Here is an 18,336-nt window from a genome sequence, read left to right as displayed (position 1 = left end):
AAATCATTCACTAAACCCTAAACCTCAACTGTGAAGCAACACAAACACAGGCACATGCATACAAACACAAGATAACATATGCACTACACATGTACACATGTATTTTGTGTTATAGATAAGTAGTAGTAGAGTTGAGGTCCGAGGGCACCCACTTAATATGTTGTGAAATCTGTTATGAATGTATCGTAATGTTTTTAAAATGTATAACTGCCTTAATTGTGCTGGAACCCAGGAAGAGTAGCTGGTGCCTTGGCACTAGCTAATGGAGATCCATAATAAATACAAATACCTAGATAACAGTTTGTGTCCTGAGAGTGTAAAGCCAGTTGCCATGAGCTGACACCAACTTGACTGTTTATAACATCTGTTATGCCATCATTATGATAGTGTTATGACGACTGTATGACAAAAGGGTTAAAATAAAGTGATATTAAACAGATCAATGGGGGGGGTAAAGTTAAATTCAAAACATGATTGTTAATGCCATTAGATATGTAACCTATTCTTACATCACTGTGTTTGGCACAGCTGATTTGGTAATACTGAGATGTGATGAGAAAAGTGTTGCAATCAATCCTATGCAATGAAACTGGTATAACAACACAACAACTTGTTTTTTTTTTGTGAGCGAGAACTCGTGACTGCTGTCTATGATCGGGGGTTAAAGGTCAACACGGTGAAGCCATTGTAACAGAATAACCAGACTTGGTGGGTTTCCAAAAAGTTGTAACAGTGGGAGCAGCAGAGGGCAGATTTTAAACAAATTCAAAGGACTGAGAACATAACAAATATATACATTCAAAACTGTGTGGTGTTTACAGTCTTAGTAATTCCCCCGAAATACGGTGCATTCGGAAAGTATTCAGATCCCTTCCCTTTTTCCACATTTTATTACGTTACGGCATTATTCTACAATGGATGAAATCATTTTTTTCAATCTACACACAATACCTTATAATGACAAAACAAAATAAAAAAATAAATAACAAAACAGATACCTTATTTACATAAGCTTGAAATTGAGCTCAGGTGCATCCTGTTTCCATTGATAATCCTTGAGATGATTTTACAACTTGATTGGAGTCCACTTATTGTAAATTCAATTGATTGGACATGATTTGGAAAGGCACAGACACCTATCTATATAAGGTCCCACAGTTGACAGTGCATGTCAGAGCAAAAACCAAGCCACTAGGTTGAAGGAATTGTCCGTAGAGTTCCGAGACAAGATTGTGTCGAGGCACAGATCTGGGGAAGGGTACCAAAACATTTCTGTAGCAGTGAAGGCCCCCAAGAACACTGTGGCCTCCATCATTCTTAAATGGAAGAAGTTTGGAAGCACCAAGACTCTTCCTAGAGCTGGCTGCCATGTCAAACTTAGCAATCTTGGGAGAAGAGCCTTGGTCAGGGAGGTGACCAAGAACCCGATGGTCACTCTGACAGAGCTCCAGAGTTCCTCTGTGGAGATGGGAGAACCTTCCAGAAGGTCAACCATCTCTACAGCACTCCACCAGTGGTAGATGGTAGAGTGGCCAGACGGAAGCCACTCCTCAGTAAAAGGCACATGACAACCCACCTGGAGTTTGCCAAAAGGCACCTAAAGGACTCTCAGACCATGAGAAACAAGATGATCTTGTCTGATGAAACCAAGATTGAACTCTTTGGCTTAAATGCCAAGCGTCACGTATGGAGGAAACCTGGCACCATCCCTACGGTGAAGCATGGTGGTGGCAGCATCATGCTGTGGGGATGTTTTTCAGCAGCAGGGACTGAGAGACTAGTCAGGATCAAGGGATGGACGAACGGAGCAAAGTACAGAGAGATCCTTGAAGAAAACCTTCTCCAGAGTGCTCAGGACCTCAGACTGGGGTGAAAGTTCACCTTCCAACAGGACAACGACCCTAAGCCCACAGCCAAGACGATGCAGGAGTGGCTTCGGGAAGTCTCTGAATGTCCTTGAGTGGCCCAGCCGGAGCTCGTACTTGAACCAAATCAAACATCTCTGGATAGCTGTGCTGTGCAGCGACGCTCCCCATCCAACCTGACAGAGCTTGAGAGGACCTGCAGAGAAGAATGGGAGTAACTCCCCAAATACAGGTGTGCCAAGCTTGTAACGTCATACCCAAGAAACTTGAGGCTTTAATCGCTGCCAAAGGTGCTTCAACATAGTACTGAGTAAAAGTTCTGAATAATTATATAAATGTGATATTTCCATGTATTTATGAATTTGCTAACATTTCTAAAAAAGAACTTGTTTTTTGCTTTGTCGTTATGCGGTATTGTGTGTAGATTGATGAGGGTGGGGGGAAAAAAACTATTGATATGGGGTATTGTGATGTCATTATGGGGTATTGTGATGTCATTATGGGGTATTGTGTGTAGATTATTTAATCCATTTTAGAATAAGGCTGTAACGTATCAAAATGTGGAAAAAGTCAAGGGGTCTGAATCATTTCTGACCGTTCTATATATGTTTGTTTTGCTGTGTGCTTCTTCTGCTTCATGCGCATCTGACTCTAAGATTACATCATCCTGTGGTCAACTTGAAATAGCTTCCAGGAAAGAAAGGTCACATTTTTCCTGCACACTGTCTTTGAACACAATCAACAACAACAACACTCAAAACGTCTGCAACTCTATTGGGAGCTGATGGTATACTTAGGCAATATGTCCCAAGGTGTTGTTGTATATGGCCAATATACTACGGGTAAGGGCCTTTCTTAAGCACGACGCAACGCGGAGTGCCTGAATACAGCCCTTAGCCGTGGTATATTGGCCGTATACCACAAGCCCCCCGAGGTGCCTTATTGCTATTCTAAACTGGTTACCAACGTAATTACAGCATTAAAAGGCAATGTTTTGCCATACCTGTGGTATACGGTCTGATTTGCCACGGCTGTCAGCCAATCAGCATTCAGGGCTCGAACCCCCCAGTTTATAAAAGAGGTTATAGCTGCATTGGGTCCATCGCTGTCGAGTATGGGAGTAGCGACTTCCATCATAGGAAGTATAATGTCATTGAAAGTTGGTATGTCCTAAAATGTACACCGTATCAATGTCCATAATATTGCCATAGCATTGTCAACAAACATGTCATTGTGACCTGACATTTCTATTGGTGAACAATGCCATCTGTTTACATTCAGAAGAGAATGGCGCACATCAGAGGAAGAGGAAGTGGGTCAGTGTGGGCAAATCTTAGTTTTCTGTTTATGTTCACAGAGGACATGACACACACGTGCACACGTCTGGTGTGGGTAAAGATAGCAGTACCAATCACAGAGCCCTCAGCCTCTGCTCAAAAGGTTGAACAACTCCTTGAGAGCACCAAAATGAGCAGCTATTCAACCGAGTAAAGTTTATTGAACTTTTTACAATATTTTGTAGAGAAAAAGAATAAGCTGCAATCCTGTGGAAATGATACTGATGACAGTATAATTTATTTTCTAATGTGTGCACAAGTTTGGTAAAAAATGGAATGCCATCAAGCCATAACGGTTCATTCAAGATATTTACAGACAAAAAAACTGTGGCTACAGTATACCATTGTTAATGATTTATACTGATATGTTATTGAAGTAGGTTATTTATCTAAACCTACTTAGGTCTAATTTTTTATTTTATTTTTCATATCAACGGCATGCAATGTAGCCAATACCCACTTTTGTAAACTAATGCCACAAAATTTTATTTCGAGCTCACCTTTTAATTATTTATTTTTTATTCCAAACGTGTAACCTTGGTAACCACATGCAGTCACAAACAGAAACAAACAGAAAGTGAAGAAGGGGGGGACTGTGGCCAAAGCTAGTAGCCAAAAATAAGGTGTGGCTAGAACCTAGCAGCAAGGCAAGGAGGTTCTAGACACATCTTTTGGAATTATATTGGCAGCTCTAAGCATACTGAGAACATACAGCACCTACAAAAGCTACCCAAGTATGACAAGCCAAAGCCCGATGTGGTTTATTACACTTTTTTCAATAGTTAGTTCATCTTTCCTAATTTTAAAACATATTTTGAAGTTTGTAATTTTGGTAACACTTTGCCGTATTACTATAACGTTATACAAATGGGCAAATATACAACAACAAAAAATATTATCTCTGGGCATACCACATTTGTAATCTCTACCCAAACCAGACGTGTGCACGTGTGTGTCATGTCGTCTGTGAAACATAAACAGAAAACTACCTGCTCATATAAGTCATTACAAAACGTATTACATTGAACTTACGGTACAACATTAGGCACACCGTAATAATAAAGCGAATTGTGTAAATTTGTAATTGTTCCATTATCATGTACAGTAAACACAATAATTACCTACAATAAGCTAATACTATATAATACTATATAATATATATATATATATATATAATCTTAGCTAATTGTTTGCTAAAAAATGCAGTATAGCTGCAGGTTCTTAACTAATATTAAATAAATGAATAGATTTTAACTAGTGATTTTTTTTTTTTAACCAAACCTCAGATGAACAAGCACCCTCTACGCACAACAGGGTTGTCGTGACAACAGTCCGTCCTGTATAATTACTGTGTATGACTTCCTGTGTAGCGTGACAAACTTTCACAGCAGTTGCGTGTGGGGGTTGGTGGCTGTCCTGTTTAGAACATTGTATGGTGTACTTTATCTGGGGCCTTTGCATGCCAAGCGCAGACCACAAAAATAACGATATTTGAGGAACAGGATAGAGATGACAGAGAGAAGCGTACACACACACACACACACACTGACATTCTCACATGCACTCTCCAACTATCCTGTTTCTACTCACAAACACAAATAATTATGCAACTAATGTAATTATGCAATTTCTAATCAAAACACAGTAAATTGATGAGTGCACAGACACTCAGTCACACATATAAAATTATATGAGTTTGAAAAACGTATAGAAAATTATAATAACATATCCAAGACATTATAATGTAACAGAGCCAACATAAATGAGCAGGGGGTCAGGTGTAAGATGCAATGTTTATTGTGTAGTCTATAAATCAGGGAAAGTGGGGCATAGGGGGGCGTATGTTGAAAGAGTTGCTTGAGCATCTGAATGTCCAACGTTCCAGAGGTACCCTGGTGGAATCAGGTGGATTCAGAGTCTGCGGATGCGGTTTCAGAGATCAGGGAGGTCTCTGTGTGTTCTAAAGGGGAGCAAAGTGAGTGAAGTACAAAAAAACAACAATATTACAAATGTTAGGGTAGTACTGTAATTAGATTTGGCATCAAAAATTAACTCAATATTAGGAAGGTGTGCATGGGTTTTGTGTACTCAGTGTGTATTGACTAATGGCTTTACATGATGCCGTGACGACTTGTAGAAGGCATGTAAACGTTACACGGAGTGCCCAAAACATTAAGAACACCTTCCTAATATTGAGTTGCACCCCCCCCCTTGCCCTCAGAACAGCCTCAGTTTGTCAGGGTATGAACTCTAACAAGGTATCAAAAGTGTATCACAGGGATGCTGGTCCATGTCGACTCCAATGCTTTCCACAGTTGTGTGAAGTTGGCTGGATGTCCTTTGGGTGGTGGATCATTCTTGATACACACGGGAAACTATTACCATACCTTATTCAGGGGCACTTAAATATTTTATCATGCACCATTTCACCCTCTGAGATGGCACACACGCACAATCCATGTTTCAAAAGGGTTAAAAATCCTTCTGTAACCTGTCTCCTCCTCCTTCATCTACACTGATTGAAGTGGACATCACGTGACATCAATAAGGAATAATAGCTTTCACCTGGATTCACCACATGTTATGACAGGTTGTTATGACACATGTTATGACAGGTTGATACCGTCCCAAAATGACTGACCTGTTATGATCTCTTTAACTTGTATTCCCCCTCCTCCACCTCCAGCTAGAAAGACAGATATGAAAGGAAAACCAGATGAGGGGATGGAGAAAGAGCACAGAAGAGATAGCGAGGGAGATACCTTGTTTAGCCATATTCAAAATGTTTACTCATGAGATGTTGTGACACCCCCCCCCAAAAAAAAGCTGTTCAGCAACTTCCCCGTTGCTAAACGTGTTACAGACTTCAGCGGAGAAAATAATATGACCAGAATGGTAGTTCTCCATTCTCCTACCCTGAGGCTCCCTCTATGTGTGTGAACTTGCCTTTGTATCTAGCCTGGGTAGGGGAGGTAAAGGGGAGCCCTGGGGAGTGCTGGAGCGGGGAGCGTCCCAGCCTGCAGGATGGAAATGTGGAGGTGAATGAGGGCTCTGTCTACCCCTACACTCTCCCTCCACACTCCCTAGGGCTCTGTCTACCCCTACACTCTCCCTCCACACTCCCTAGGGCTCTGTCTACCCCTACACTCTCCCTCCACACTCCCTAGGGCTCTGTCTACCCCTACACTCTCCCTCCACACTCCCTAGGGCTCTGTCTACCCCTACACTCTCCCTCCACACTCCCCAGTTCTCCTGCCCCCTACACTACCCCTACACTCTCCCTCCACACTCCCCAGTGCTCCTGCCCCCTACACTACCCCTACACTCTCCCTCCACACTCCCCAGTGCTCTTGCCCCCTACAATCTCCCTCCACACTCCCCAGTGCTCTTGCCCCCTACAATCTCCCTCCACACTCCCCAGTGCTCCTACCCCCTACACTACCCCTACACTCTCCCTCCACACTCGCCAGTACTCCTGCCCCCTACACTACACCTGCCCTCCACACTCCCCAGTACTCCTGCCCCCTACACTACACCTGCCCTCCACACTCCCCAGTACTCCTGCCCCCTACACAACACCTGCCCTCCACACTCCCCAGTACTCCTGCCCCCTACACTACACCTGCCCTCCACACTCCCCAGTACTCCTCTGCCCTACACTACACCTGCCCTCCGCACTCCCCAGTACTCCTGTGCCCTACACTACACCTGCCCTCCTCACTCCCCAGCACTCCTGCCCCCTACACTACCCCAACACTCTCCCTCCACACTCCCCAGTACTCCTGCCCCCTACACTACACCTGCCCTCCACACTCCCCAGCACTCCTGCCCCCTACACTACACCTGCCCTCCACACTCCCCAGTACTCCTGCCCCCTACACTACACCTGCCGTCCACCCTCCTCAGCACTCCTGCCCCCTACACTACCCCAACACTCTCCCTCCACACTCCCCAGCACTCCTGCCCCTACACTACACCTGCCCTCCGCACTCCCCAGTACTCCTGCCCCCTACACTACACCTGCCGTCCACACTCCTCAGCACTCCTGCCCCCTACACTACCCCAACACTCTCCCTCCACACTCCCCAGTACTCCTGCCCCCTACACTACACCTGCCCTCCGCACTCCCCAGTACTCCTGCCCCCTACACTACACCTGCCGTCCACACTCCTCAGCACTCCTGCCCCCTACACTACCCCAACACTCTCCCTCCACACTCCCTAGTACTCCTGCCCCCTACACTACACCTGCCCTCCACACTCCCCAGCACTCCTGCCCTCTCCATGCCAGCTCCAGTGGTCCTACTGATAAACAATCGGTCAGGTGGTCTGACTGGGACATCTCCAGAATGGATTAGTTAAGATTTCTCGATAAATCGATTAGTCAAATGTAAAATAGATATAGGATTTTAGAAAGGGCCCATCCTGAGTTATTTAAAAATATATATATTTTCAATTTGTATTGTTATTTTTTAAAAACACATTTTTCCTGTTGTGTGACATCCATTTGGGTACTTTTTAGGGGGCGGGGTTAAAAAGTCGCTGAAGACTACTAGACTGAAAGACTATGGGTGCTCGCACTGCCATTTTGAGTTGTATTTTCCCACATGGTATTTTTGGCCACTCTATTCACCTCCACTATACTCCCTTGTTTCAAATGTTTCTCACCCGAGAAACTGTAGGAAGATGTTGTAAATCCGGATGTCTCAGGTAATCTGGAGGAAAAAGAGTGAAAATATGACAGTTAAATCCATCCTTATAGTCTTTTTAGATTACATTATATGTTATGTTAAATTTGACTAAAAACCAGTGCACATGCCTTCATTTACACCACTTAAATTCAAACTGAACGCAGAGACATAAAAATGGTATCAATGACTTTTATAACTTTTATAACTTTTATAACTTTTATAACTTGTATAGCTGCTTTAATTGCCTTACGTTTGCTGGACGCCAAGAAGAGAAGCTGCTGCCTTGGCAGCCTTATTCTAATTATTTATATTTATAATAAATACAAATCTGACTCTGGGGAAGTAGAATAACACATTCTTTGCCAGAATCTCACAGTATCCTTTTAATACTGTATGTATTTATTGTACTGACTTGAGGTGGTCTCCTTCCAGCAGGGTCCTGTAAGTGGAGATCTCCACGTCTAGAGCCAGCTTGACGTCCAGAAGCTCCTGGTAGGCCATGATCTGCTTGTGGAGGTCAGTTTTGGCCACCTCGATGGCCGACGTCAAGCTGGAGATCTGACCCTGGTACCCGGCCACGCCCATGCTTGACTGGGCATGGGCTTCTGCCAAGCTTTGCTCCAGGGACATGTTCTGGAGAGAAGGGGTGGAGAGAGAGCAGAGGAATGGAGGAGTGTGAGGGCTGGGATTCCGGACAGAGTAAGGTAGGAGGGTAAAGGAGTGAAGGAGATTATGTGAGAAAAGTAGAAGTGAGACAGGGAATACATGGAAAGTAGAGAGTTGAGTGAGATGGGGAATAATTAGAGAGATGATGAATTCTGCACCAGTATTTAGCTATAGTAACTATTGTATTTGCATGTTGTAATGTCTTGGATGAGCAAAGATCTTTAGACAGTGAAAATCATCTCTTGTTTAAGAAAGGAACAGCATTTTATTTTCAACAGAAAAAAAACAACAACTGTAAATGAATTTGTGCAAGTTCCCTCTGAGGAAGTCTGTCTGGCGCATTCAGAGCTGGTGTCATCTGTGGGACTTTCCTGTCACTCAGAGAACCTGATACAGATTCAACCACTTCCTGTGTCTTCTGCATACTACTTCCTGACGTGATTTATCATAAAGTCTGAAGGTGATCTGCTGGGAAGCAGTGTTCTGAAACAGCAGTTAAACAGTCGGTGTAGCTGGTGAACCGTGTGAAAATGTTTTTTTTGCTTTGTTGGCTGAGGTACATTTTGCACAAGGTCTTACTCAGTTGTTTAAGTGCAGGTGGTTTCTCTTCTGAAATTGGCCTTGTGATAGCACTCTGGTGGGGATTCTCCACGTGGTCATAGTGAGGCATTTTATTTGCATTTATTGAACTAGGGAATTCAGTTGAGAACAAATTCTTATTTACAATGACAGCCTACCCCTTGCCAAACCCAAACGACACTGGGCCAATTGTGCGCTGCCCTATGGGACTCCCAAATCACAGCCGGTTGTGATACAGCCTGGAATCGAACCAGGGTCTGTAGTGAGGCCTCTAGCAGTGAGATGCAGTGCCTTAGACCGCTGCACCACTCGGGAGATAACACCAAGATTTTGAGATCAAAATGTTAGGTGTCCCCTCCCACCCCCAAAACCTTACTGTAAAGAGGATACACTAGAGGGACCCAAAATACACGTGGGTACATGTCGACATGAAAATAGTGAGAGAAAGACAAGATAGACAGGTCTCTACATAAATCATGCATTGATGTCAAAGAGAGATTATTTTTTTGCATGAAAAAAATATATTGACGACTATCCTAATATGGATGACGTACGCAGATCTCAAGTGGCGATCTTGGCCCAATAGTGCATTTTTTTTAGTGTGAGGTGAAGTAGTAAGATGGAGGGTCCCACTCACTGCAGTGACCAGGCCTTGGAGCTCTAGACCGAAAGTCTGCAGCTCCTTCCGGGCCCCTGAGATTTCCATCTTGGCCTCTGAGACAGCCTCCGAACTCTTGGCGGTAGCGGTCTGTATCTCTTCCATCTGCAGGAGGAGAGAGACGCTCCCTGTTAAAACACTATTTACATTCTTTGGGATTAGCTCATTTAAACAAGCGCCATTTTGTCACTTGGTACCAGGTAGTTGCCACACAGTAGTGTTAAACCATACAGATTATGAGAAAGTATCAAAAAGTATGCTTTGTTTTGTTATGACAGACAGACAGACAGACAGACAGACAGACAGACAGACAGACAGACAGACAGACAGACAGACAGACAGACAGACAGACAGACAGACAGACAGACAGACAGACAGACAGACAGACAGACAGACAGACAGACAGACAGACAGACAGACAGACAGACAGACAGACAGACAGACAGACAGACAGACAGACAGACAGACAGACAGACAGACAGACAGACAGACAGGGTAGACAGACAGACAGACAGACAGGGTAGACAGGGTAGACAGACAGACAGACAGACAGACAGACAGACAGACAGACAGACAGACAGACAGACAGACAGACAGACAGGGTAGACAGGGTAGACAGACAGACAGACAGACAGACAGACAGACAGACAGACAGACAGACAGACAGACAGACAGACAGACAGACAGACAGACAGACAGACAGACAGACAGGCCAGGGTTGGCAGACAGACAGGCCAGGCCAGGTTTGGCAGTTAGATAGGTGCAGTAAATTGTTGAAGAACCTTCAGTTTATAGTAGGCGTCCGCCTCATCTCTGTGTTGCTGCACAGACTTCTCGTACTCCACCCTGATCTTGTTGAGAGCGGTGGAGATGTCAAAGGACTTGCCCGTGTCAACCTCGATCATGGACACAGACGTGTCCATAGACGTGGTGCCCAGTTTGGACTGCAGAGTGGACAATTCCTGTGCGGATAGAAGTTGGACAGTGATGTACAGAGTCAGCTAGACAGATTCAGCTAGACAGAGTCTGCTAGACAGATTCATGTAGACAGATTCATGTAGACAGAGTCATGTAGACAGAGTCAGCTAGACAGAGAGTCAGGTAGCCAGAGAGTCAGGTGTGATGAACACATACACTTCGACAACCAGATATCAAAATAATGACATTGTTCATTTACTATACTCATACTTAATTTACTATTACTAATTTACTATACTCATAAACATAAACACTTAATTCTCTGTACCTCTTCCTGCGTCTTGCTGACAAAGTCCAGTTCGTCCTTCAAGCTGGAGTACTTGGCGTCCAAATCAATGCGTAGTTCAGATGCCAAATCTATGTCCTGGAAAGAGAGCGCGATAGTGGTACATCTACACGCTGAACGAATTCGGAGGGAGAGTAGGGAATTTTGACATGGGGGAGGAGGAGTACGTCCATAAATATGTACACCATTATCCCAGTAAATAAAATAAATGCCTCTTTGTTTCTCTCTTTACCTTCTTCATAGCTGAAATGTCAGAGTCTAGCTGAAACTTCACACCTTGCTCAAAGTCAAACCTGCAACAACATGCAGCAAAGGAAAAAAAACCTTTTTAATGCACCATTCAGCTGTACAAGGAAGTTACATATAACCATCAAGCTTGTCTATAGAGGGGCCAGATGAATATGGGATGAGGATTTTTTTTTTAAAGTGCTATGCAAAATAAAAGCTATCTGGTCAAAAGGCATATTTTCAACAAATTGAGGAGTCTTAAAGGATCACGGTTTAGAGTTTTCATATAGTTTTATCAAACCGAATAAAGTAATAACTGCTTCTTGAATGTTCAATTACTTACAGTATTTGGCTAAATAAAGGTGGACTAAGTTAGAATATTTATAGTTGTATTGTGCTAGTACTCTAACCAATATATTAAATCATTCTCTAAAAGTGAAATAAAATCTGTGAAACAGACACTCACTTGGCCTTGAGTTCGTGGGCAGTGCCACGAACGTTGTCCAGCTCGATCTCCAGTTTGATGGTGTCCAGGGTGAGCGTCTCCAGGGTAACACGGTACTCGCTGAGCTGAGCCTCGTACTCCGCTGTGGTGGTGCTGGAGGACTCTGGAGACCCCATGTCCGCACCCCCCGACAACTGGGACAGTCTGGCCTCCAGGATGGCGTTCTCCTGCTGGAGGACTCTCACTTTGCCCATGTACGATGAGAAACGTTCGTTGAGGCCGGACAGCATGTTCTTCTCTGCCTGCCGGGAACGCATAGGAGCCAATGCTGGGCCCAGAGAGGTACCCAATGCCATGGCCGACCCGCCACCGATCCCCCCTGCTGCCATGGTGCGTCCCATAGCGAAGGCAGGACTGGCCATCAGGGCTCCACCGCCACCACCACCATAACCTCCACCTCCACCATAACCTCCACCATAACCTCCACCATAACCACCTCCACCATATCCTCCACCATAACCTCCACCATAACCTCCACCACCACCACCTCCACCTCCACCTAAGCCACCACCGAAACCCAGCCCACCCCCTGCTCCCCCACCCAACCCCAGCCCAGACCCCATAGCCAGTCCACCTCCCAAGCCCAGCCCCATGCCCAAGCCTCCTCCGCCACCTCCCCCAAAGCCACTGCCACCTCCACCAAAGCTACTGCCACCTCCCCCAAAGCTACTGCCACCACCCCCAAAGCCATCTCCAACTCCCCCAAAGCCAAAGCCCAACCTGGCTCCACCGCCTCCTATTCCCCCAGACAGGCCATGGCCACCACCGGCCGACATCCTGGAGGACCAAGTCACGGACATGATGTGCAGCTGAGGATCACAGCATATGCAGCAAATGTAAGAGAATGGGAGATAGAGCTGTCTATGAGAGTCAATTCCCCAACGAAAGCAGATCTGGATTTATATACTGTGGAGCCAGGGAGTGTGTGTGTGTGTGTGGGGGGGGTTGTGGGAGTGGAGGAACAGGATGAGGCTTGTGACTGTGCCACACCACCACTCAGGCACAGACAGAGCCCTCTGGGTGCTGGAGCACCTGCCCTTTTGATTGGTGGTAAAAAAATATATAGACAGTTGAAGTCGGAGGTTTACATAGACCTTAGCCAAATACATTTAAACTCAGTTTTTCACAATTCCTGACAATTAATCCTAGTAAAAATTCCCTGTTTTAGGTCAGTTAGGATCACCACTTTATTTTCAGAATGTGAAATGTCAGAATAATAGTAGAGACAATTATTTATTTCAGCTTTTATTTCCTTCATCACATTCCCAGTGGGTCAGAAGCTTAAATGCACTCAATTAGTGTTTGGTAGAATTGCCTTTAAATTGTTTAACTTGGGTCAAAAGTTTTGGGTAGCCTTCCACAAGCTTCCAACAACAAGTTGGATGAATTTTGGCCCATTCCTCCTGACAGAGCTGGTGTAAATGAGTCAGTTTTGTAGTCCTCCTTGCTCGCACACGTTTTTTCAGTTCTGCCCACAAATTGTCTATAGGATTGAGGTCAGGGCTTTGTGATGGCCACTCCAATACCTTGACTTTGTTGTCCATAAGCCAATTTCCCACAACTTTGGAATTATGCTTGGGGTCATTGTCCATTTGGAAGACCCATTTGCGACCAAGCTTTAACTTCCTGACTGATGTCTTGAGATGTTGCTTCAATATATCCACATAATTTTCCATCCTCATTATTCTATCTATTTTGTGATGTGCACCAGTCCCTCCTGCAGCAAAGCACCCCCACAACATGATGCTGCCACCCCTGTGCTTCACCGTTGGGATGGTGTTCTTCGGCTTGCAAGCCTCCCCCTTTTTCCTCCAAACATAACAATGGTCATTATGACCAAACAGTTCTATTTTTGTTTCATCAGACCAGAGGACATTTCTCCAAAAAGTACAATCTTTGTCACCATGTGCAGTTGCAAACCGTAGTCAGGTTTTTTTATGGCGGTTTTGGAGCAGTGGCTTCTTCCTTTCGGAGCGGCCTTTCAGGTTATGTCGATATAGGACTCATTTTACTGTGGATATAGATACATTTATACCTGTTTCCTCCAGCATGTTCACAAGGTCCTTTGCTGTTGATCTGGGATTGATTTGCACTTTTCACACCAAAGTGTGTTCATCTCAGAACGAGACAGAACGCATCTTCCTGAGCGGTATGACGGCTGCATGGTCCCCTGGTGTTTATACATGGGTACTATTGTTTGTACAGATGAACGTGGTACCTTCAGGCATTTGGAAATTGCTCCCAAGGATGAAACAGACTTGTGGAGATCTACAATATTTTTCTGAGGTCTTAGCTGATTTATTTTGATTTTTCCCATTCTGTCAAACAAAGAGGCACTGAGTTTGAAGGTAGGCCTTGAAATACATCCACAGGTACACCTCCAATTGACTCAAATGATGTCAATTAGCCTATCAGAATCTTCTAAAGCCATGACATTTTCTGGAATTTTCCAAACTGTTTAAAGGCACAGTCAACTTTGTGTATGTAAACTTCTGACCCACTGGAATTGTGATACAGTGAATTATAAGTGAAATAATCTGTCTGTAAACAATTGTTGGAAAAATGACTTGTGTCATGCACAAAGTAGATGTCCTAACCGACTTGCCCAAACTATAGTTTGTTCACAAGAAATTTGTGGAGTGGTTGAAAAAACGAGTTTTATTGACTCCAAACTAAGTGTATATAAACTTCCGACTTCAACTGTATAATATATATATATATATTTTTAAAAAGTGCTTGTATTGTATTTTTTGGTCTCTTTTCGCTCGTAACTTTAGATGCAATGAATTCATCTTGAAAGAAGTCCCCTCTCATTGGCTTAAACTTTTAGTTAATGAGGGATACAAAGTATATTGAAAACATGTGCTTCCACACATTCCTTAGTTAATTAAGCAATTAACATCCCATCATGCTTAGGGTCATGTAAAAAAAAAAAAGCCCAGTTGCCCATTATTTTGGCTACCATGGATAGAAGAAGAAATCTCAGGGACTTTGAAAGAGAGGTCTCAAAGAAGTATAGGGTTTTAAAGGATGTGTGTGTGTGTCTCTCTGTGTGTCTCTGTGTGTATCTCTCTGTGTGTGTGTGTGTGTCTCTGTGTGTGTGTAAATCATCAGATCTCAACCCAACCCAACTCATCCCAATTGAACACATTCTGGAGCGACGCCTGAGACAGCATTTTCCACCAACATCACCAAAACACAACTAAATTATTGAATTTCTCGGGGAACAATGATGTCGCATCCCTCCGATAGAGTTCCAGACACTCGTAGAATCTATGCCAAGGTACATTGAAGCTGTTCTGGCGGCTCGTGGTGGCCCAACAACCCTATTATTAAGACACTACGTTGGGGTTTCCTTTATTTTGTGGCAACCTGTATGTCAATTATGTTATGTTTTTAATGCTCGAGTTTGAATTCAGCCTTTCATAATTGTAAAAAAAAAAAAAAATTGAAACATGTACAACCTCACTTCGACACGATATCAGTTACAGTACTATAACTTTGTTATAAAATGTATAATTCCTTTTCCCCCCTGGCTGTCTCCCAACTATGCAATATGTCCCAACGGGTTCTCATTCCTGATGCTTATAAAACCTGGAATTCAAGTGGTGATGCAAAAGATACTGTCTGGTCTTGAAAAGCCTCTGCGGGCCTTTTTAGGACGCCGTTTTTGGGAGTCTTCCCATGTAAGAGGGTGTATGTAGCGTGCCTACCTCTCTATGTGGCAGGTGAGGCATACCTGCACGGTGTGTGAAAACATGTATGCAGGATTTCAGCTTAAATCGACCATAAGCTATCTGTGTAGCCGGCGCTTCGCTAGCTAATCAATCATACTGTAAAGATTGCCCCCGGGGTCAAATACTATTTCTCTCATATTGGAAGGTTGAATGCCACATCACTAGTTAGCATACATGTGCTCTTTAATACAGAATCTAGATTGCATACGTCCTGCCATTACTGGGAAATGTTTTAATTTGTTCTCATTATTACATGTAAATTGCTGAAGTTGATGTTAATGTGTGACCTTTATTTAACTAGGAAATTCAGTTAAGAACCAATTCTTATTTACAATGACGGACTACCGTCTTGATGTAGGTTAGCCCTTGTTGGGCCGGTGTGGGCTTGGTGTAGGCAAGCCCTTGTTGGGCCGGTGTGGGCTTGATGTAGGTTAGCCCTTGTTGGGCCGGTGTGGGCTTGGTGTAGGTTAGCCCTTGTTGGGCCGGTGTGGGCTTGGTGTAGGTTAGCCCTTGTTGGGCCGGTGTGGGCTTGGTGTAGGTTAGCCCTTGTTGGGCCGGTGTGGGCTTGGTGTAGGTTAGCCCTTGTTGGGCCGGTGTGGGCTTGATGTAGGTTAGCCCTTGTTGGACCGGTGTGGGCTTGGTGTAGGCAAGCCCTTGTTGGGCCGGTGTGGGCTTGATGTAGGTTAGCCTTTGTTGGGCTGGTGTGGGCTTGGTGTAGGCAAGCCCTTGTTGGGCCGGTGTGGGCTTGATGTAGTTTAGCCCTTGTTGGACTGGTGTGGGCTTGGTGTAGGTTAGCCCTTGTTGGACCGGTGTGGGCTCGATGTAGGTTAGCCCTTGTTGGACCGGTGTGGGCTCGATGTAGGTTAGCCCTTGTTGGACCGGTGTGGGTTCGATGTAGGTTAGCCCTTGTTGGGCCAGTGTGGAATGGAATGGAATGTTTGTATACTACAAAATAAAAAAACAATTTAATCAATTTTTAGAATAAGGCTGTAACGTAGTAAAATTCAAGGGGTCTGAATACTTTCTGAAGGTGCTGTATATCCATTGTTCAGCTGGAATGGAACTTTCATATATTGTATATTTGACTGTGATATGCGGTTGTCTCACCTAGCTATCTTAAGATGAATGCACTAACTGTAAGTCTCTGGATAAGAGCATCTGCTAAATGAGTAACATGTCAAATATAAATACAGATCTAATATTACTGTATTGATTAAAAAAATAAAAATTAAAGTTTTTTAAATATTGGTGTCACAGATGTGTTATTTGTAAAGTTCTTTATTAAACATTTGTGTAAAACCTAGCAGTGCTACTTATTTCTCTGAGAGTGAAGCAGATACTGTATATAGCGTTTTAATAAAAAACAAGATTATTTGTCCCACCGAAATGAAACCATCAAGTGGTAAATTTCAAACCACTACATGTTTGTCATTGAACAACTCCATGCCATGATTAGATAGTGAAAAGACACCCCAATCCTTTTCATAAGTTCTTTAAACAATAAAAGCCTATTTATAAAGGTTTTTGAAAAAGGTTTTGGAAAGAAATTAAAACTATATCATTTTGGTTCAGTAATGATCAGTTTTGAACAGTTTCTTTAAAGCTGGAATCCTTTGGGGCGAAACGGCCTGTTTACAATGTTACAACAACAAAGAAGCTACTTCAAACAACCAAGTGTAATAAGTGTATCGACGACGTCATCCCCACAGTGACCGTACGTACATATCCCAACCAGAAGCCATGTATTACAGGCAACATCAGCACCGAGCTAAAGGCTAGAGCTTCCGCTTTCAAGGAGCGGGACACTAATACTACGTATTTGGTGACACAGCCACGTCTTTTTACGATGTTACCACAACAAAGAAGCTACTTCAAACAATGAACACTGTTTTCCCCCCTCTGACATCATTGCACATGTGATAGAAGAGCAAAATATGTACTGCAATTTTGTAAGTACTGGTCGGACTCTTTTTTATTTTACCACGGTTGTAGGACGACCAGTGGTGCTTTTTTTCTGGCAGATTCCATTTTAAGTCATAGTTAAATGTCGAGTCACAAATTGTGAAAATGTACCATATACTTGTGAAAATTGCATCAAAAGGTATAAAAAAAGAATAATTGATCCAAAAAAAAGAAAAACAGGAACGCATTTTATGGGCTCTATTAAATGCTAAATGCAATAGTAAATCTATAGGTTCGGGGGTGTGCTAGAAATATTTTTGCTAATACAATAGGTATCACACCCTGACCATAGATTGCTTTGTATGTTTCTATGTTTTGTTTGGTCAGGGTGTGATCTGAGTGGACATTCTATGTTGTGTGTCTAGTTTGTCTGTTTCTGTGTTTGGCCTGATATGGTTCTCAATCAGAGGCAGGTGTTAGTCATTGTCTCTGATTGGGAACCATATTTAGGTAGCCTGTTTGGTGTTGGGGTTTGTGGGTGATTGTTCCTGTCTCTGTGTTTGCACCAGATAGGGCTGTTTTGGTTTTTCCACATTGCTTGGTTTTGTTAGTCTATTCATGTATAATTTCTTTATTAAAGAACCATGAATAATAACCACGCTGCGTTTTGGTCCGCCTCTCCTTCGACACAAGAAAACCGTTACAATAGGCCAACTTCTTGGACATTGTTGTGATGAACAGGTGGCCTTAGAATAAGGCTGTCACTTGGTTAAAATCATAATTCATATTCTATACTAAATATATTGTAAATCAATAAAGATCTTGCAATGTATGCATAGCATGTAATTCTACAATATGTTCCTTTGTATTTACTTAGTATTATCAAACGTCATCCAGATATTACA

The 18,336-nt window shown here is 43.5% G+C and overlaps 1 protein-coding gene across 2 annotated transcripts; it reads right to left on the bottom strand.

Moving 5' to 3' along the window:
• Nucleotides 1-3,947: 3,947 nt before the first annotated feature.
• zgc:136930 (uncharacterized protein LOC563946 homolog) lies at nt 3,948-12,685 on the bottom strand. 2 transcript variants are annotated; one of them, XM_042308112.1, is made up of 9 exons: nt 11,754-12,685; nt 11,292-11,352; nt 11,042-11,137; nt 10,578-10,757; nt 9,775-9,900; nt 8,305-8,525; nt 7,835-7,916; nt 5,844-5,888; nt 3,948-5,162 (listed from the first exon to the last, which is right to left on the bottom strand). In XM_042308112.1, the coding sequence occupies exons 1-8, from the start codon at nt 12,590-12,592 to the stop codon at nt 5,847-5,849; spliced, it is 1,647 nt and encodes a 548-aa protein (XP_042164046.1). In that variant the 5' UTR covers nt 12,593-12,685; the 3' UTR covers nt 3,948-5,162; nt 5,844-5,846. The 2 variants fall into 2 exon arrangements, with proteins under 2 accessions (XP_042164046.1, XP_042164044.1); XM_042308110.1 differs by having other exon boundaries at nt 7,870-7,916; nt 11,754-12,684.
• Nucleotides 12,686-18,336: the final 5,651 nt, after the last annotated feature.

The sequence above is a fragment of the Oncorhynchus tshawytscha genome, linkage group LG28, assembly GCF_018296145.1.
Source record: "Oncorhynchus tshawytscha isolate Ot180627B linkage group LG28, Otsh_v2.0, whole genome shotgun sequence".
NCBI classification, from domain to species: Eukaryota; Metazoa; Chordata; class Actinopteri; order Salmoniformes; family Salmonidae; genus Oncorhynchus; species Oncorhynchus tshawytscha.
Note: the sequence above shows the minus strand (reverse complement) of the source record. Positions and strands in the feature narration are given on the sequence as shown.

What these genes read in the sequence shown, in the direction of transcription:
- zgc:136930 (XM_042308110.1), bottom strand. Translation starts at nt 12,592, where the DNA reads ATGTCCGTGACTTGGTCCTCCAGGATGTCGGCCGGTGGTGGCCATGGC. An exon ending in CTGGAAGGAGACCACCTCAA is followed by an intron (nt 7,917 to 8,304) that starts GTCAGTACAATA and finishes TTTTTCCTCCAG; the next exon opens with ATTACCTGAGACATCCGGAT. An exon ending in AGTTAAAGAGATCATAACAG is followed by an intron (nt 5,163 to 5,843) that starts GTCAGTCATTTT and finishes GCTCCCCTTTAG; the next exon opens with AACACACAGAGACCTCCCTG.